Genomic DNA, 21,500 nt, shown 5'->3' on the forward strand with positions numbered 1-21,500 from the left:
GGTATATCGTCATACCGGTATACCGCGACAACCCTAAACCGGAGTGCCCGGAGGAAACCCACGCAGACACTAGCAGAACATACAAACTCCTTGCAGATGTTGACCTGGCTGGGATTCGAACCGGGGACCCAGCGCTGCAATGCGAGAGCGCTAACCACTACGCCACCGTGGATCTATCAAAACTAATTCAGTGAAAATTGGTGCAAACAGTGCAAAACTGGTGCAAAAGTGGAGCATATACCCAGGTCAAGGATTCTGTTTGGTTGTTCTGAGCAACGTTTTTCAAGGTTTGTACCAGGTTTCCTCAGTTTTCCTTGCTCTCGTGTTGATAAGTCTGCCCCAGTGTCTCTGAGATAATTCTCACTAGGGCAGGAAGTGACATGAAATCTCCAAAACATGGACAAAGACAATATTAAAGTGGGTGTACCTACAGCGCTGCCACTGCATGGGTTGGACACACAGACAAGACAAGACAAATAACATTTATATCGCGCTTTTCTCCTGGTGGACTCAAAGCGTCAGAGCTGCATCCACTAGGACGCGCTCTATAGGCAGTAGCAGTGTTTGGGAGACTTGCCTAAGGTCTCCTACTGAATAGGTGCTGGCTTACTGAACAGGCAGAGCCGAGATTCGAACCCCGGTCTCCTGCGTCAGAGGCAGAGCTCTTAACCATTACACCATCCAGCCACACAGGAATTGCTGATAGTAAAAATATTGGTCATTTCAATTATATTTTCCTATAGACACCCCCCCACCCCCCGCCACCTAATGCCTAAAACTATTTCCCCTCCCCCTCCTAGTGCCTAAAAGGTCCCCCCCCCCCCACACACACACACACACACACACACACACACACACACACACACACACACACACACCCCTAATGCCCTAAATACAGTAATCTCCTCTACTGGTGCTTAAAACTAATTCCCCCACCTAAGCATAAAACTAATGCCCGCTTCTTATGCCTAAACCTAACCTCCTCCTGCAGCAGCACCCGCTATTTGTAACCGATTGACTACTCTACTATAAACGTTTATATAGTATAGGTTACTACTCCCGCATCGGGCACTCAACTCACCGGCTGGGAGCTTGATTATCGATATTTGGCGTTGGTGTCAATTAGACTCCTACTGAGCTATGTGACAAATAACTTGCTTCATTAGGCTAGAAACCCACTAGGAGAGCTTTTCTGAGCGCTTTGTGATTTGAAAAGCTCTAGCTAATGTAATGCTATGGGAGTGATCCCACTTGAGTGATGTGATTTTATAAAAATCCCCTATAGCATTGCATTACCAAGAGCTTTTTCAAATCACTCACGCTTACAAAGCGCTCCCAGTGGGATTCTGGCCTTAAAGTGGACCAACAGGTGCAGTATTTATGGGGGGGGGGGGGGGGATTTCCAGATGCTCACAATCTAATCCCTACCATAGTCATATGTCAATATATATATCATGTAGTGTATTTATCGTAGTCTTGGGCCAATTTATAGGAGGGGTCATTAACTTACCTGTATGTTTTTGGGATGTGAGAGGAAACTGAAGGGCCTGGAGGACATCCACACAGACACGGGGAGAGCATACAAATTCCATGCAGATAGTGCCCTGGCTGGGACTGGATACCCAGCGCTGCACAGCAAGCGTGCTAGCCACTATGCCATTGTGCACTAACAAGTGTTTGTTTAAACTTTCCCTACCTCAATCAAAACCTAAAAAAAAAAATGTTGCCAGAGTTGCACTTTAGGAGCTAGTCTACTTTAGGGGACCCACCGCAAATCCCCATAGACACTTTCAGCTGAGCTGCAGAAACGGAACAAATGTCCGCTTTCACCTTGTTTAAACCCCCACAAGCCTTATACCCATGGATAGGTAAGCATATCCTGTAACGAATTGTGAGGTTTTCAGTCAAAATAGAGTTGAAATGGGCTGTGTAGGAGCCGCCGAACGGCCTTAATCTCGGTTCCGTCGGCCATCTTCGTTCTGCTGTGCAGGTCCTTTCTTCCTCCTCATTGGAGGGTTTGTTAGCTGCTGACAGAAGCTGGCACGCCCCCACCGAACAATCCCTCCAATGAGGAGGAAGAAACGACCTGCAGAGCAGAACCAAGATGGCTGACGGACCCGAAATTGCGGCCGTTCGGCGGCTCCTGTACAGTCAGTTACAACTTTTTTTTTGACGGAAACCCGCAAAATTTGTTAGAGGGCATGCTTAGCTACCAGAGGCTATAAGGCTTGTGGAGGTTTAAACAAGCAAACGGAAGACATTTGTTCCGTTTTGCAACCCAGCTGAAATTATCTATGGGGATTTGCGGTGGGTCCCCTAAAGTAGACTAGCTCCGCACTTTAATTAAGGAGGTGTATAAAACATGCAATATTTATTCCATGCACATGTACATTTTTCCTGCTCAGTTCTGTTCAAAGCTTGGCAAACCTATTATTATCTGCATCACATGCTCGGAAACATTTCTTTGGGTCACAAGAGCCTCATGTACTTTCTAGTTTGGCACAGAGTGTCAACAAGGAGCAGGCTTGATAATAGCAGACATTTTTGAAATGTTGCCAGCTTGTCATTCTCTGCTGTGAGTTTGTTCTCTATGTTTAGGTAGTCTTTTCATGTAATGGAGCTGTATTTTTCATTCTGTTCCACTTTTATCTTCACGTTTTTGTTTGAATGTGTATTTATTTTTTTAATGGAGTGTAAAAATAAAAGTTGATATTTTTTATAACTTGCTGCTTATCTAAGTTCTGCAAACAATGTTTTAAAGGATACCTGACCCCAGGCAAAGCTACCTAAGGTAAGCACAGAGAAATGTTCATGCTGGATTCATATACCTCTGTGCATTGTCTGTTCATCTCCTCATTCCCCCTGGTTCCCGTAATCACTATTTGAATAATTCTGTTTTTGTGCACAGTAAAGTTTACACACAGGAAGAGGCAGGCTTGTGCTGATGTTCCCTCCTATCAATTTCCTATTTCTTCCTTGTTTCTGCCCTTTTACATTCCTTTAGGTCAGGGATGTCCACCCCGGGGGTCATATGCGACCTACCAAGCTTTTTCTGGTGGTCCGCAAAGCTCTCTACAGTTGCTAAACCCATGCGACCTGCAGGGACCACATTGTGTCGCCACTTTGCCTCCCCCTTTGTTTGTCTGTTGGTTATCAGCCACCAAGGCAGCAATAGCTGCCACTGATAAACAGCCACCACTACGGCGGTGACACGCATGGTTGGGGATCGCAGTGGAATAAGTATATGTACGCCCCAGGAGCTAAGATCAAGTCTCAAAAGGCATAAATATACTATCGCCTAACGGAGAACTGGTTAACCCTTGCTCTTGCTAAAACACAACACACAGCAATAACTGCCAAACCATATACTGCCAAACAAAGTGGAGGATTTTAATTCTCCAAAAATGCTGCAGCATTCTTGAATTCAAGCTTACCCACTGGAATTGTCAAGGTAATCTTTTTAGGACTGGTCCACTCACACAGCCATACCAGCAGACAATTCATGCATACAACAATTTTAGACTGAGAGCATCTAGGGATTTTAACCTTTAAATAAAGGGGACACACACATATGCATTCAGCCAGCTATTCAACGAGCTACAAACTCTCTTTTACACAATTGAAATTTAAAATTGTATTGGCATAAGGATAGGAGAGCTACAGCTTGAAGCCTGGCCAACATGGCTTCCATAGACATTCTAACAATGTAGCTGTGCTCCTCCTACAAAGACGTGATGTAAATAGGGGAAAAGAAAGGTGCAAAAGGATGTGGCCAAATTAAGTGCAAGCCAGTATTAACAATTGGGTTCAAAGCTTACACTTGCGGTAAGGATAAGAATAGCTACCTTGTTACTATGGAATAAGCTTGTATACTGAGAGTTCTGAAGCCAGTGAAAATAATAGCTGGTCTCCCAGAATGCTCTGTAATTGTTCCACTGAGCCACAAGTCCTCAAGGAACACAAAGGGCTCATTATTTTGTAAATTGCTAAAAGCTTTATAATACAAGGTTTTGCAGTTTACACTATGATCCCTTTGAGTTTTTTAGAACAGACATTTTGGGAAGGGAGGTTGCCAAACACAAAATGTTAACATATTTTGTTATATAAAGTTGGATTGATTTATGAAGATAGGTGTAGGGGAAACTGGGAATGATGCCCAGAGCATCCAATCCAATTTCAGTCAGTGAATAAAACAATGATTATGATTTGTTGCTTTGGCGAACTGCTCCGGGTTTTGTATTAGTTATCTTTGCACCTGTCTTGATGAATTGTCCCCAGTGGATCCAGGCTGTGCGTTGGAAATAAAGGTTTGGTTTATCTTTTATTGAAGCAGCTAAACTGAGCCAGTCATCAAGAATAGGCTATAGGAGGTTTTGCTTTCACAATGTTTATTGAAAATAATGGGAACTAACCATTGAAACTCAAGTATACATCTGATAGGCTATGGGAGTTTGTCCACTGGAGCTGTGATTTTTGTCCAATGATTCGCTTATTGTAATTTTAATCACATTGTATGATTTTGGTTAGTGTCAGGAGCCAGAATTACGTGCAAAATAATGAGGGTTAGTGCTAGAGTAATGTTAGAGGAACTGTACTGAATATAATCCAATGAATAAAATTGCTTATTTTTTACAATACTACTTTACAAATTATGTAGACAGTGTTTGCCTATTGTAAAATCTTTCCTCACCCTTCCCCCACCTTGATTTACATTTTGAAATGTATCACAGTTTGCAACATCTTTTGTGCTTGTCAGGTGCATCACTGAGGAATGTTTTTTTTTTTTGTACTAAGAGTTTCAAAGCCAGTAAAAATAATATCTGGGAATGCTCTGTGAGGAGAATTCCACATATCTAAACAGCCTAGACTGTGAAATCACTGGTAGGGTAGGACTACATACCAATACACATCAATATACAAATACTTGACATTAGGTTGTTTCAATAGCAGGCGTTAGAACAGCACTACATACATGCATACATACATACATACTGTACATACATACATACATACATACATACATACATACATACATACACACACATAGGACCCATGGGGGTGGCCAGCAATGATGGTGACACACGGTGGCTGGTGACAGGCATGGCCTGGCATGAGGGGCACACAGAATATGGAGTCCAAGCAATGGCAGTGGGGGCACACAGGCTCTGGTATTGGAGGGTACACAGTGTACGCTTATAAGACAGACCGCACCCATGGGTGTCCAGCAGTGACACAGGGTGGGGAAGGTGGTGGCAGAGATGGCATGGGGGGTACTTGGTATACAAATATAGATAGTACAGACAGCACCCATGGGTGGGCAGCACTTCCTCCAGTGCCCCCTACTGGTGCTTCACACTAAGTTGGGTGTAGCACTAAAGGGTATCCATCAGGCAGCTGTAGAGTGGGTGGTGGCACACAGACCCACGCATGTGCAGTATGGTGGACATGGGCGGAGAACACAGATACTGTAGCATTTTATTTTAGGTTGGAACAAAGAACATTGTAAAAGTGGGTACCTGGAGGCTAACGTACCCTCTCACACTCCCCAGGTGCACTAAATAGGTGGACATCACTTGTTTCAGGCTGGGTGCACACATAGCAGAAACACAAGCGTAGCGGAAAACGCTGCGTTTTATGCAGCAATGTTAGTCTATGGGACGCAGAAGAAGCTGCGTTTCAATGCATTTTTACAGTATGTGTTTCGCAAGCGCTGGGAGTGTTGCATATTATGCAGGATGGCTGCCAAAACGCACATAATGAGTCTATGGTAACGCATATGCATTGCGTTTTTTAATGCATTTTCAATAAAAAAAATTAAGATTTCTGATGCGTTTCCGCTTCCTGTTGTCTTCCTAGTGATTTCCATAAATGTAAACAAAAATTCATACAAAACGCATATGCGTTCTGCATTAGCGAACCGCAAACGCATTAAAACGCATGAAAAACGCATCTGCGTAAAAAACTCAAAAGAAAAATGCACAAAAAAGCAGTAAAAATGCAATAAAAAAAACTAAAATGCTACTTTTTCACGTCCTATGTAAACCCAGCCTCAGTAATAGTTGCAGTATACAGCTACCAGTGGCAATAGAATACTGGTTTCTGGTTAGAGGTAAAACGTTTCCATGCACCAGCTTATGTGCCAGTGTTACTAGTACCCAAATACGAATATAACACAGCATTATCCACAGTCATTTGGTTATACTTAATCTTCAGTTCTTTAGCCTGACGTCTTGATAGGACTTGAAGAAAGCTAGTCTAATATTATCAGTCATATTTTCATCCATTGGTTAGTGGCTTCTTGCACATTCATTCATTCATTTTAGGAGATGAGGTAGATACTGTTTCTGGATTTTAAACACAAACATATAATTACAGCTTAAAGAAGATATTGGAAAACTCGAAGATAAAGTTGAATGTGCCAACAATGCTCTGAAAGCCGACTGGGAGCGATGGACAAGAAACATGAGATCTGACCTGAGAAGTTCATTCATAGATATGGCAGATCACAGGATCAACTATTACGAAGAGGTAATCCCATTATTTGCAGTTTTGTCAAATAGGCACAATACAGAACAGTATGCTTTTTTTTTTTTTTTTTTTTTTTTTTGTGTGTGTTTTTGTCTTTTTGTTTTTTCTTTTGCACACCTGTTTCTAAGCTTCAAAATTATATTCTCCATCTTCTGGTAAAACCTTGCATTTTGGCCTACATTTTAAAATCTAGTTAATAATATGTAACGAGCTTGAACCACTTGAGGAACCACAGAGGTTTATACCCCCTAGCGGCCAGGCCATTTTTTACAATTTGCCACTTCACAAATTTAACGGTTTATTTCTCGGTCATACAGCTTAGCATCTGGGTGGGTGCATGTGATCACCCGATTGTGAATGTCACGCATCCGATGATGTGGGAACGTCATGCGCTTGATGACGTGGGCCTGCGCATGCGTCAACCTGCCAATGGAACGGCGATACTTACAGGTACCCAGCTGGACACCAGGGAGGACCGGCTGCGTTGAGAGACCCAAATGACTTCTAGGGGATGGAAGATGCTGACGGCACCCTTGAGCATGGCCACCGCCAGGGGAGACGTCCACGCCGTCTTCCCAAAGGATAGGTACCTACCTTGTAACGCATTGCGTTCATCTGTTCAGTATTCAAATCTGCAAAATTAGTTCAGCTGGGGAGGACTGCAGGAAGCGCCCCAAGCCTGTCAAAGCTCAGGGCACCTCCCATGCAACGCACCCGTGGGGAGCAGGGAAAGGTGCAGAAGGCTCACTCAATGTTGCCACCCCCAGGAAGAGCCATTGACCACCTCCCTCCAAAAGGAAAGAAATGTAACACTGCAACAACAAGACAGTGTAGATCCAGCAACAGGAGAAAGAGAATCACTGTACATCTCAACTATATTAGTGTTTTTATAAACAGGCCTGAGCTTCTGCCACACCCCAAGAAGATGTTTGGCTACAGTAGTGATGGTGGTAAGGGACTATATCTGCTTTTAGTTAATTAATTGTAGTAGCTATCACCACTTCCAGGACCCATCTCAAATTTGTAACATTTACAGTCGTTTAATGCATAGGTTTTTTTTTCAGAATTCTACATAGTGCATCATTTATAAACTATTGCCAGTGGACAATTCATACCTTTTTATAAAGGCACCAGATGCAAATAGCAAATTAATAAGAATGTTTATTATTCCTTCAAATTGTCTGTGGCTTGCTTCACAGGATAATGAAAGGATTGTACATTGCTTAACTGCAGCAAGCATACCTCCCTTGTTTTCTATTTGTCTGACATTACACACAGCTAATTGGCTCAGCGGGTGAATGGAAGTGGTAAAAGGGAGAGGCTAAACAGAATTGACCTAGTCTTGTAAAATATATGTTTCACATCTGGCAATTTCATAAATTCGCATAGTGCAGTATTAGACAATTGCAAAAGTACAGTTACATGAAATAATAAAGAGAACCTGTAACCAAGGATTGAACTTCATCCCAACAGTAACTGATATCGCCTTTTCCACGAGAAATCTTTACCTTTTCTCGAATAGATCAACAGGGGGTCTCTATGGCTGATATTGTGGTGAAACCTGTCCCACAGTGTGATGTCAGGACCATGGTCCCGACAGTTTGCTGTCTGTAAAGCTTGTTGCATTGTGAGAAATAACATCTGTTTTCAACTGTCAAGCAATGAGTATCTCCCTCTGTGAATATTTATATTGATAAAAAAAATGACCTTTTAGCCTATTGCAATGTTAGTAGGTGTGGTTATAAATAATGGCAGTTGGTGCGTATTATCAATAGGAATGTATAGATGTATGAATAAAGTTCAAACCTCCGTGATCGATTACTGTAAGGGGACTATCTATCCAGGGGGACCATACAAGAAGGAATTTACCAATACATCCTACTAAATGCATTTTAATGGGAATAATAAGAGAAAAATTGCATTATTCCTCAGTTTTCGGCCCTTATAGTTTTAGAATAAAACGTTCTATTTTGATAAAATCCACACATTTTATTTGCCCATTTGTCCCGGTTATTGCAACGTTTAAATTATATCCCTAGTACAATGTACTGTATGGTGACAATATTTTATTTGGAAATAAAGGTGCATTTTCTCAGTTTTACATCCATCACTATTTACAAGCCCATAATTTAACAGTAATATACCCTCTTGACATACATATTAAAAAAAAATTCAGTCCCTAATGTATGTATTTGTAATTTTACTTTTTGGCCACAATATGTCCTCGCACATTATTTTCTATTAGCACACTATAAGTATGCAAATGGGAAGTAATGCACTACTTCGGATGTGATGCAGGCATCTCATTGATGCTGGCGATCATGGGGACCTGGGGGGAAATGAATGAATGGGAACGCGAGAGGGAGCACGGCGGCACAATCGCTCCTACATCTGAGAATGATCACTGTTTATGAACAAAAACAGTGATCATACTCTCTGTACAAGCACAGATTGGCTCAGGGGACTCCTGCCACCAATCCCCCCCCCCCCCCCCGTCTCCGGGACCATCGCAAACGCAGGCTTCCGCCACACGATCGCGCGCGCAGTCTGGCGTCCCTGCGGCTGTAGCAGCCGCGGACGTGAGACTCACACCCGTGCGGCTGAAATGGTTAAGCTACAGGACACCATGACAGATGCACTCTATCATTTGTGTGAGTGGAGTTACACTTTAAACCCGACATTCATCTACTGCTGATTAGCACACTTCAACTTCTCTGTAGCTGTAGGAGAGATTGTTAAAGCTAATTATACCATCTGTATTTGCATAAGTCTTTAGCTCTATGAGCGATCATTACAGTTAATTTGCAGTGAACAGAGAATTCATCAATTTTATTGTAATAAGGGAATGTTTGCTGTTCGTCTTAAACTGAGAGATTGATTTTTTCCTGTTCTGTCCTGTTTTGAAAGTTGCACAACGTCTTTGCTGTCGTAAACCAAGTAATGTTCTTCAAATTGTAATGCGTAAATCCTCTGTCTCTGTGTGTGCCTTCAGTGTTCTCAACATTCATTTTAACTGTGCCTATTTTAAATAGATTGTTTAGTCTTATATATAATAGTGTGAAACTAGCCGTGTCCTTTTAACTTATTGTTTATTAGCACAACATAAAAACCATTCACTAGAAATTATTCAGTATTTATACCATGAAATTACATATTCCATCAATTACTTGTAATGTAATATATTTGTTGCTGTATAAGACACACTTTTTCTTAACAGAAAATGCGGAGAAAAAGTCCCTGCATCTTATATGCCAAATGCAGGGAATCCCCAACTTATACGAGCTGCCGTAAGTGGGCGACCCCCTGTACTGTGCCCCCCGCATGTCTCCTGCTCCCCTGTGTAGCCTGCTCTGCCTCGTGTGTGCATATGAGAAGCACCAGTCTGACTCACATTATCAACGGCTCCCGTGGGGAACATCCTACCTCCCCCCATCAGGGTTTCCCCCTCCTTCAACATCTTCAAGAAGGCCCTTCAAACTCATCTTTTCACCCCCCCCCTCTCTAGTGCTCTAAACCTGCAGCTGAACTCTGGTCCCCTACCTTTTGTGTCCCTACCTCTCCCTCTAGATTGTAAACCTTCGGGCAGGGTCCTCCTCCTTATGTCTCCTACCTGTTCATGCACCTCCATTACCGTACACCCATCCTATGGATCTGAACTCTTGAGTGAACTCGACTTGCCTAATCTCCATGCTCCCATCCAATGACTGACTAAGCATTACCTTGTACTCATACTGTGCTGCATGATCTGGTTTTCATGTATTCCTGTATTGTCATATTGCTGTATGTCACCCTTAAATATACCTTAACTAATTTTCAGTGCTGTGTAAAATGTTGGCACTTTATAAATACAGTAAATAAATAAACACAGATGATGCAATCCGCAAAAGCTGTCACTAGGGGGAGCCAGACAGGGGACGAGAGGTCTGTGTTTCCTGCTGGAGCTGTTTTTGAGGTGAGTCGCACTGCCACTTCTCATCCGCACACACGGGGGGAATGAGCAGGTTACAAGAGGAGACACTGGAGGCATAATGGGGGCAGAGCAGGTTACACAGGGGCTGATTAGGCTACACGGGCGACACAGGAGGCATAAGGGGGGGGGGGCAGAGCAGGCTATATGGGGACACAGGAGGCATAAAGGGGGGGGGCAGAGCAGGCTATATGGGGGACACGAGGTATAACGGGGGATGAGCAGGCTTTACAGGGGACAAAGAAGGCATATCAAAGTCAGAGCAGGCTACACGGGTACGCAGGACGCATAACGGGGGGGCAGAGCAGGCTACATGGGGGACACTAGGCATAATGGGGGGGCAGTACAGGCTACACGAGGGGCACAAGAGACATAACGGGGGCAGAGCAGGCTACAGGCATATCGGGGGGGGATTGGAGACAGAGCAAACTACACAAGGGCCACAGGAGGCATAAGGAGGGGGCAGAGCAGGCTACAGAAGGGAACACAAGAGGCATAACGGGGTACACAGGAGGCCACACAGAGGACACTTGGCATAACTGGGGACAAAAAAAATTGTAAAACCTAAAATACATACATATAGAATAATGTACATTTTTCTCAGAGTATAATGTACTATAAATTCCTTCCCCCTCCCCTCAATGTCTCTGTCAGTAGGTAATAAAAAATGTGATCTGCTAGATTTTGGACTAGTCCATCACCTCATGGGGCATTCTTAGCATTTGCGCTTTTCTTTAGAAAAGCACTTCCTTGAAAAGACCTATACAGAGATGGCATCCCTACTCATTTGCACACTATTTTGTCAGTTGTGTTCAGCAACTGAAGTTCAGTAGGTACTTAAAGGGATACTGTAGGGGGGTCGGGGGAAAATGAGTTGAACTTACCCGGGGCTTCTAATGGTCCCCTGCAGGCATCCTGTGCCCGCGCAGCCGCTCACCGATGCTCCGGCCCCGCCTTCGGTTCACTTCTGTAATTTCTGACTTTAAAGTCAGAAAACGCCTGCGCCTGGGTTGCCGTGTCCTCACTTCCCCTGATGTCACCAGGAGCGTACTGCGCAGGCACAGACCATACTGGGCTTGTGCTATACACTCCTGGTGACATCAGCGGGAACGAGGACACGGCAACGCAGGCGCAGGGGTTTTCTGACTTTAAAGTCAGAAATTACAGAAGTGAACCGGAGGCGGGGCCGGAGCATCGGTGAGTGGCTGCGCGGGCACAGGATGTCTGCGGGGGACCATTACAAGCCACAGGTAAGTTCAACTCATTTTCCCCCGACCCCTCTACAGTATTCCTTTAAATAAATAAACAAACACTTGAGAATTCCCCACGGGCCAATGGACTAGTCCAAATCCTGTCCTGCAAACACAGAGATGTGCAAAATAGGCATGGTCCCAGGTGCTCGCACCGCACTGTCTGGGCCCACGCTCTGCAAGCTTCACCTTGAGGGGGCAGGAGCAGCACAAACACCTCCCCTCGACCCTCCTGAAAATGATTTCACTACCTGGGGGATCGTCCAGAACTGCTCTCACCACTGAGTTCTTACATTTTTAGTGTTTTGTTTTGTTTTTTTTCAAAACCTGTCCTGTCAGATTTGTAGTACTTACTGTTAGTGACAGGTACATAGGAAAACAGGTACATAGGAAAACATTCACAGAAGAAAAAACAAGATGTCCTTGCGCTCCTTTTTCTTAGACTGCAGACAAATACTCTCGTATAGATCTTCCTTAATCCTTAGTTCAATGCAATGTGCAGCTCCACAAATCAGGGCAAAAGACAATTCTAAAAAGGAGGAGATGGAGCGCACAATGGTGCATTACCCAAGGTAAACTTTATTCGCATAAGAATTTTGGTACTCACAAGATGAAGATAAAATCAACGCTTATCAGCGGTAGAGCCTCCGCTTAACCTTGCAGACGATTCAGCAGCAACGAGCTGTGGCCAGCAGCGCGATCTCCGGTGGAGTTTGGAGCGCCGTCTCGCTGTAGGTCTGGGCGGGGCAGAGGATCAGTGTGCGTATGGCGTCATGACGCGTTCGGCGCTCTGCGCCTTCGTCAGATGACGTCCATACGCACCACACACTGTTTATGGGAGTCCTCTGAGCCGTTGTCATGGCTACAGAGCGCTCCCAATGAAAAAACGGTCAATAACTTTATTTAAAAAATCCGGCACCACTATACTGGCTCTATTTTTTTATATACAATTTTTTATTATTTTTTGAATTTTTATTATTTTTTTATTTTTTATATTGTATCATATATTTATTATCGTTTAAAACTAATTTGAGCATGTCTTTTAACATTTTTTTCTCAAGCACCTATTAATTGTTATTCAGTTTTGTACGTATTTATTGATTGGAACAATAATGTTTATTCAGGCACTTTATAAGGTTACAGCTGGATTTAGCGGCAGTGCTCTGTGCACCGGCACCGAGTTTTTTACACCAGGATTCCCCTTTTATTAAGCCCCACCAGCCTATATACTTCTATTTGGCGTTCTTTTGTATTTTTTAATAAAGTTATTGACCGTTTTTTCATTGGGAGCGCTCTGTAGCCATGAGAACGGCTCAGAGGACTCCCATAAACAGTGTGTGGTGCGTATGGACGTCATCTGACGAAGGCGCAGAGCGCCGAAATGCGTCATGACGCCATACGCACACTGATCCTCAGCCCTGCCCAGACCTACAGCGAGACGGCGCTCCAAACTCCACCGGAGATCGCGCTGCTGGCCACAGCTCGTTGCTGCTGAATCGTCTGCAAGGTTAAGTGGTGGCTCTACCGCTGATAAGCGTTGATTTTATCTATATCTTGTGAGTACCAAAATTCTTATGCGAATAAAGTTTACCTTGGGTAATGCACCATTGTGCGCTCCATCTCCTCCTACATAGGAAAACATTATCTACATTGCATGTAACTCTGAGATACAGTAATTTTACATTACATGTGTACGTATTTTACATTTTACAATTTTTCGTGATAGTGGCCCTTTATTATTTACATATTTCTGACTTTGTCCAGACTGACATTATATGTGAGCAGTGATATACAGAACCGAGTTTAAATTGGTGTATACGCTCTTGTTTATTTCGCTGCTTCAAGTGTGCACCATAGTTTAGTCAGTGCTCAGTGAAACAAGGTTGACATGCTACTGAAGTTCAGTCTTTAGATTGACCAATAATTACAGTATATTTATACGACCCTTGCAACCACTTTACTCAAAATAATGATGACATACACTAGGCCCACCACCAATTAAATATGGAAGCTTATAGGCTTTTACCAAACCCATAAGGTCTGCATCATCGCATGTAATGAGGTACACTGTAGCCGATATGCTACATTAAAGTGAACCTTAACTGATGAAAAAAAAAGTTAAACTTACCTAGGGCTTCTAACAGCCCACTGCAGACATCCTGCGCCTGCGTCGGGACAAACCGATCCTCCGGTCCCCCGCAGGCGACTGGCTGGCTAGTTGATGGCCTCGCGCATCCTCTATTACCTAGGTTCTCAACGTGTGGTACACGTACCCCAGGGGGTACTTCTGATGGTTCCAGGTGGTACTCGGGCTTGATATACTTAACCAAGAATAACAAATTTATAGCTTTAGAAAATGATAAATCTTATTTAAAACACCATCAAATTAGTATTTTAGCTAATTCAAAAGAAATAGTACATGCTTGGAATTCGTTTAGAACCAACTATAATGTACTATGATTAAATATATATTTGTCAAGGGGTACTTGTGATAATGGGTACTATGCTAGGGGGTACTTGGTGAGCACAGGGTTTTAAAAGGGGTTCATACCAATAAAATGTTGAGAAACACTGTTTACACTCCCTTTTCTTTTCTTTCATCAATTAAGGTTCACTTTAAGTACCGTATATATTCTTTCACAGTTCTATTTAATAAAACCACCACACAGGCTAAATTATTAAATAAATACATTTACATACAGAGTCCATTTACTAATGGACTCCCAAGTGAAAATGCTTGTGATGGGTATGCTTCATCAGAATACACTGTCACAGGAAGCCACAATGTCCCTACTGTATTGGTGCCATCTTTGCTGCTCCCCCGCCAAAGATTGCTCCTGCACAAGTAGTTTGGTTAGAAGTGACATCATGGCTTAGCTGGGGTGGAGGATCACTGAGCCCACTGGGCAGCTATCCTGGTGAAATAAGTGGGCTGGGCAGTAATTCTGAAACAGGTAAGCCTCCCCTTCATAAAAGTTTATTTCAGTACTGCACCTATTGTCTGCCATTAAAGGGGTTCTTAAAGGGAATCTAAACTGAGAACAACATGTTTTTTTCCTTTTAATATAATACCAGTTGCCTGACTCTCCTGCTGATCATGTGTCTAATACTTTCAGCCACAGCCCCTGAACAAACATGCAGATCAGGTGCTCTGACTGAAGTCAGACTGGATTAGCTGCATGCTTGTTTCACGTGTGTTATTCAGCCACTAATGCAGCCACTGGGATCAGCAGGATGCCAGGCAACTGGTATTGTTTAAATGGAAACTTCCATATCCCTCTGAGTTTAGGTTCCCTTTAAGTCTGAAAAAAAATGAGTTTTACTCACCTGGGCCTTCTACGTGCCCACTGTAGCCATCCTGTGCCCTAGCAGTCTCGATCTGATCCTCCTGTCCTCTGCCGCCAGCTACTTTCATTTTCAGGGACAGGCCCGACAGGCCTGGCCACGTGTCTGCTTCTTTGCGTTCCTGTCCGCAATAGCCAGGATAGAGGGCACTATTGCGGACAGGAGCGCGTAGAAGCAGACGCGTGGCCAGGCCTGTCGGGAAAGTGGCCAGGCCTGTCGGAAAGTAATTAGCGGCGGGGGATAGGAGGATCCGATCGAGACTGTGAGGGCACAGGATGGCTGCAGGGGGCTGGTAGAAGCTCCAGGTAAGTAAAACTTTTTTTTTTTCCCAGACTGAAGTGTCACTTTAAACACCTGATGAAGTGAAGGAGAACCTGTTCGGGAAGAGTGTGATAGAGAACCAGCATGGACACTGCATCCTCACTTCCTATAACTTCAACTGCAGCTCAGCGGAGAACACCTGTTAGCTCCTGGTACTGCCCCTTTCCTGAGTTATCTAACAGAAGCTAACTGTTGAGAGTCATATAAAGAGAGTCAGATTCAGATGATGATATTTTCCACTTATGTATGGGGCAAGATGGCAGCCCAATGACACAGAAACAATCCATTCTGCAGGTCTGATCAGCAAAGTAAAGCTGAATACTCCCCCGACTATGGATCGGCGTAACTCCCGATGAACGAGGTTCCCCAATCCATCCTCCTACCTGCGGGAATACGTGACTGCACATGACTGGCACGAACAAGAGTTCAAACAATCACTGGAATAATCGAACACAACAGAGGCACCAGCAAGAATAAAATAATTAAAAACCGTTTAAAAGGAGGGATGTAGGTGGGCTCACCTCCCTCAGGTAAAGACCAGCCAATGAGCCGTCAATAAACAACAATATTATTTATTGGGGATTCTCCAAGTAAACAAACAATCACGGTACTTTGCGCGGGAGTCGTCTGGGATCTTAAAGATCCGATCCGTCATGACGATCGTTATTGCTGCATGTTGCCAACCGTTGCCAACCGTGTGCCTGTTTCCATGTTGCGAGATTACGGAAATGATCGTTTGTCGCTCAAAAAATCAACGGCTATCATAAAAATTGTAGTACAAATTGTGTAGTGGGTATGGGCCTTAAGATTGAAAAAAGGAGAGATGGTGGGCACCGATGCTCGTGTACCATAAAAGCATTTATTGGCAACAGATGGTTAACCAGAGGAGGCCCCCAATGGAGAGCGCTCCCCCCTCCACCCCCAGGTGCCCGCCATTTCTCCTTTCTTCAAGCTATTTGGAAGTTTTGCTTTGGCGGATTCACGCTGTATGTGAAGCCATAGGATTGTGTTTGCACCCTGGTCGTTTCTTATGCTGATGTGTTGGTCATTTCTCTATCTGCTACGGGCCTTAAGTTACCTGTGCATAAGTAAACCAATGTTGTCTAGGTATGTAGAATGTGGCAGAGATTAGATCACATGAAGAAAAGTTTTTAGTTAGGTTTGCTTTAAAGTGACCCTGAAATAAGCCTGAGGAAAGTAGCTACAGTATGTGGCACATTAGTCATTCATACACAGAAGTAGAATGAGCTTACTTCTTGTAATTAGTTGACCTGTGTACTGACTGCACAAGCGAGACATTAAATATTCTGACACTTATGGACTCTATTACTGCATCAACTAGGCTATATTTTAGAACGTGTCTTGCTCTAATGAAGTCTTTGATATTTGGCCAGTAGAATAACTATTGATAAACTGCTCAGCTTGTCAACTTTAACAGTCAGCATACTGTGAGTCTTGGGACAAAAGCACTTCTGGATAAGTTGGAAATATTTGGATCAGTATGATTTATTACAGAAAGCACAATGGTTCTGGGAGGTATACAACATGGATAAAATATTTAAAAGGTTAAAAAAGTAAAAAAGGTGTTAATGGACGGTGCCCAATTTAAAGGATGTTGTAATTTATAAAATTGCAAAAAAATAGTGCCCCAAAAATATACCTATACCTTTAAAAAAAAAAAAATATTGGTCCCTATATATCCACCGTTTTTTTTTTCTTTTTATCTGGTTGCCTTTGCTTAAAGGGGAATTTCAGCCTAAACAAACATACTGTCATCAAGTTACATTAGTTATGTTAATTAGAATAGATAGGTAATATAATCTCTTACCCACCCTGTTTTAAAAGAACAGGCAAATGTTTGTGATTCATGGGGGCTGCCATCTTTGTCATGGGGGCAGACATCTTTTTGGTTGAAAGGAGGTGACAAGGAGCAGGAGACACAGTTCCAACTATCCTGTGTCCTGATTACCCCTCCCAGCTGCACACACTAGGCTTCAAATGTCAAATTCAAAATGTTAGGAAAAAAAAAAGTGCACCAAAACAGCAGAACGAGAACAAAATCAGAAATCCCATCATGCTTTGCACAGCATCAGGGGAAGAAAGCCCGGGCAGTTTTCTTCAGTGCAGCTAAAAATGAGGCTTGTATAAGAGAAACAAAGTTCTGATGCTGTAAAACTGTTAAAGAAACACAAAGCCTTTTCAGTGTTGCTGAGTCGATTTTTAGTCCGGAGGTTCACTTTAACTGCTGGAACTAAGCAGTGCCATTGGGATTGTGGGAAGTTTTCTTTCTTACCTACAGTAACAAGCTTATCTCATCATGCAAATAACAGCAAGCTTCCAATTTTGGATAAGATAAGGACACTATGACCAGAATGTAATTAAATCCCCCAGCCTGTTGTCTATGTTCGCTATGGAAGGGACAGTGGCAGTAAACAGGGAAAAATAACACTAAGCTGGGTTGAAGAAAAGGACCAAAGTGATGTCACTTTTGGCATCACAGAGAAATCGTAAAAAATGGAAACCTGCAGAAATACTGCTTTCTTTGTTTTATATCGCATTTCTCATAAATCTGACATTGAACACTCAAAACTGTATAGGTAAGCTAAATAAGTAATCTCAAGCCTTTTCATACTTTGTTCTCAAGTTTCTGGTTAAAGTATGTCCCAACATTACATTGCATCGTTATTGTAGCCCATTCTCCGCACCACCAACCTCCTCCCCTTCCCCAAGTGTTGTTGGGTTCCCTGTGCTGTGTCCCTACTGACTCAGATAACCTCTGACTGCCGACTGAATGGTCTACTGCATTGTGACAGCCGGGTCGTCAAAGTCAGCCAGGTGCATCACCCCACAAAAAGAGACTGGAGAGAACATATGCAGGCCATACAGAAGGATATATATTGTGGATATTGCTAATGGTGTACATACTGTATATCCGCCCGGGTGCTCCTATTGTGTCCAGTTCAAATGACATCCCAGTGTGCCCACTGTGTGAGGTGAATCCGCAATCCAGTGCCTTATTTTCTCTTTGCATACACATTGGTGTCATACATTTGCAGGAGGTGGCCGATGGTAGTTCAGCTCCTTAACTTGTATTCCTATCCTGTCATTGTGATTATCTGACAGGTGGAACTGAAGCTATGTGGAACAACAGTGCTTCAGGTTCATGTATGCCTCACTTACTAACCACTTGTGCTATCTGGCTAAGTCCGCTAGATAGCATACAGGTAGGCTGTTGCCTTTGGTGTAGGATTTGAGCCCTTGACCAGGGTTTGTATCCCAGCTCAGTACGGAGTGTTTGGGTAAGGCTCCCTTATGAGCCTGGTCGACCATGGAGTGCACCTTAAGTGGCTGCAGCCCTAAGGCACTTTGAGTCTGCCAGGAGAAAAGCACAATATAAATGTTCTGTGTCTTGTATTGTCTATCTGTCTTGAGTAGTTGATACTGGTTATACTCCATTTAGTCTGTTTAGACCTTTATATTTTTGGTCTGCCCTGTTCATGAGCAACTGGTTTTTTAGTGTTGTTCCTAATGCTCTTCTGAGCTATGAACTAGTCCATGCGGTTCTGCAGCTTGGTGGCTGCATGTTATTTGCCCAGTGGTTGGATGATGCTGTTTCGTATTTAAATGTTTGGATGTAATGACAAGCTCTCGTTTTCTTTGGGTTAGCCATTCCGAGGGCTGCCTGCTGCTAGAATCTGAATTGTCTGTGCTGCCACGCTTTTGTACGCTGCCTTTTAGTTTCTTAAGCCAACAGTGTGGATCCTACCTGGCCTAGTTGCTATCCAGCTCTTTGTGCTTTTTACCCACTGCTGGATGTCTTCTTCAGTGAGGCCTCTTGCACACTGCACGCGATTCAGATTCAGATTCCGCTTTTTAATCTGTTTTTACTTCCGATTCAGATTCAGATTTGCAGTTTGCTCCTTGCACACTGCAAATCTGAATCTGAAACGGAGGTAAAAACTGATTAAAAAGCGGAATCTGAATCTGAATCGCGTGCAGTGTGCAAGAGGCCTGATGGTGATTGCTGTGTTCTGTTCTTGGGTCCTGCAGCCACTTTGCACTGGTGTTATGTATTATCTCTATTTTCTATATGTTCTTCCAGTTTCTGTTTAGTAGCTTTTTTTTTTTTTTTTTTTTTTTTACAGTGTTAAGAAAAAAAAATGCTCCAGGGTAACACAATGGTTCTTGGCATTACAGATCTTCTGTTGCATTGAAGAGCATAACATGGAGAAACTGGCAGTGCAGATGCCCTCTCAAGGGTACATTTCATCACACCAGACTGCTTTGGTTGTGGTTGATGGGAAGTATATTACATCCAGGAACAGAGCATTTTAAAGCAGTTCTGCATGTTATGTTTGGCTTAGCTCAGTGATCTGCAAACTTGGCTCTCCAGCTTTTAACCACCCTGGCGGTACGCAGTTTCAGAGGCTGCGTCCGTGGGACGATTTTTTAAAATAGAATGTTTTTTATGGGCATGGGCCCCAAGCCCCGCCGCACCTCTCTGATCAGCCCCCCCCCCCCCCCCCCCCCGATCGCTACCAGCAGTATTTACCCCTCCGCGATCCCGCAAGAGCCGCAGCTTCACCAATCAGCTTAACTTGGACATGACGTCATGCGCAATCCCGATCCTCCCCATAGCGAAGCCTGGAGCTGCTTGAGAGGCTGCGCCATGTCGGGATCCCTGGGGGGTACTTATAACGGCGGCGATCGGGAGAGCGCGGAGGGACTTGGGGGGCATGGTTAGCTAGCGAACTGCTAGCTTAACCCATTCAGGTTCCGTCGTTTTCACGTGAGAAATGTTCACCTCCCATTCATTAGCCTATAACTTTATCACTACTTATCACAATGCACTGATCTATATCTTGTTTTTTCCGCCACCAATTAGGCTTTCTTTGGGGGGTACATTTTGCTAAGGGCCACTTTACTGTAAATGCATTTTAACAGGAAGAATAAGAAAAAAATGGAAAAATTCATTATTTCTCAGTTTTCAGCCATTATAGTTTTAAAATAATACATGCCTCCATAATTAAAACTCGCGTATTGTATTTGTCCATATGTCCCGGTTATTACACCGTTAAAATTATGTCCCTATCACAATGTATGGCGACAATATTTTATTTGGAAATAAAGGTGCATTTTTTCCATTTTGCATCTATCACTATTTACAAGTTTAAAGTAAAAAAAATATAGAAATATTTCATCTTTACATTGATATTTAAAAAGTTTAGACCCTTAGGTAAATATTTACATGTTTTTTTTTTTTTTTATTGTAATGTGTTTTTTTTTTTTTTTATACTAAACATTTTATTTGGGTACTTTTGGGAGGGTGGGAGGTAAACAATAGATTTATAATGTAAATGTGTGTTAATTATTTTTATTTATTTTTTTTTTCAGGTGTAGTATTACTTTTTGGCCACAAGATGGCGGCCATGAGTTTGTTTACATGACGTCACTCTAAGCGTAGCACGCGCTTAGAGTGACGCATCGGGAAGGAGACGGCCAGAAAAAGCTCAGCTTCCGAGAGAAGCTGTCGCTTTTTCAGCGGGGGAGAGGAATCAGTGATCGGGCTCCATAGCCCGATACATTGATTCCTTGGCTACCGAATCCGCGGCCGGGAGTGCGCGTGCACGCGCACGATCGGCCGCGGGGGCGCGCGGTAGCGCGCATGGTTCCTGGACGTAGAAACTACGTCCAGGAACCAAAATAGGTTAACCATCGTATGCAAATTTTATTTAAAAAATCCTCCGGGGGCCCCGTGATCCTCTCCGGCGGCTAGCCCGAGCGTAGGTCGGGCTTACCGTCAGAGAGATTAAGGAACTACACGTCCCACAATGCATTTGCCTTTCTGAATCATGACTGTGGCTGTCAGACTACTGCAATGCATTGTGGGACTTGTAGTTCCTTATCAGCTGGAAAGCCAAGTTTGCAGATCACTGGCTTAGCTGATTGATTGGCTGTGGTTAAGCTTTAGTTTAGTGGCTTCTGGATCTGGCCAAAAGCAGAGTGGTGTGGAGTTTCCGGTCATCAGATAATGGGTGGTTCTCCTCACCACATCTTGGTTTTCATCATGAATGCAGCATGGTAATCTA

The 21,500-nt window shown here is 43.4% G+C and overlaps 1 protein-coding gene across 3 annotated transcripts in view; it reads left to right on the forward strand.

Moving 5' to 3' along the window:
- The window catches only part of SNX7 (sorting nexin 7), a 167,071-nt gene that overhangs the window by 106,380 nt on the left and 39,191 nt on the right, over positions 1-21,500 (forward strand). For all 3 annotated transcript variants that reach the window (XM_068239763.1, XM_068239764.1, XM_068239765.1), the window contains exon 8: positions 6,376-6,528. In XM_068239763.1, coding sequence (XP_068095864.1) covers positions 6,376-6,528 — 153 coding nt within the window. The remainder of the gene's footprint in view (positions 1-6,375; positions 6,529-21,500) is intronic.

This window comes from Hyperolius riggenbachi, chromosome 6 (assembly GCF_040937935.1).
Source record: "Hyperolius riggenbachi isolate aHypRig1 chromosome 6, aHypRig1.pri, whole genome shotgun sequence".
In the NCBI taxonomy this organism is placed as follows: domain Eukaryota; kingdom Metazoa; phylum Chordata; class Amphibia; order Anura; family Hyperoliidae; genus Hyperolius; species Hyperolius riggenbachi.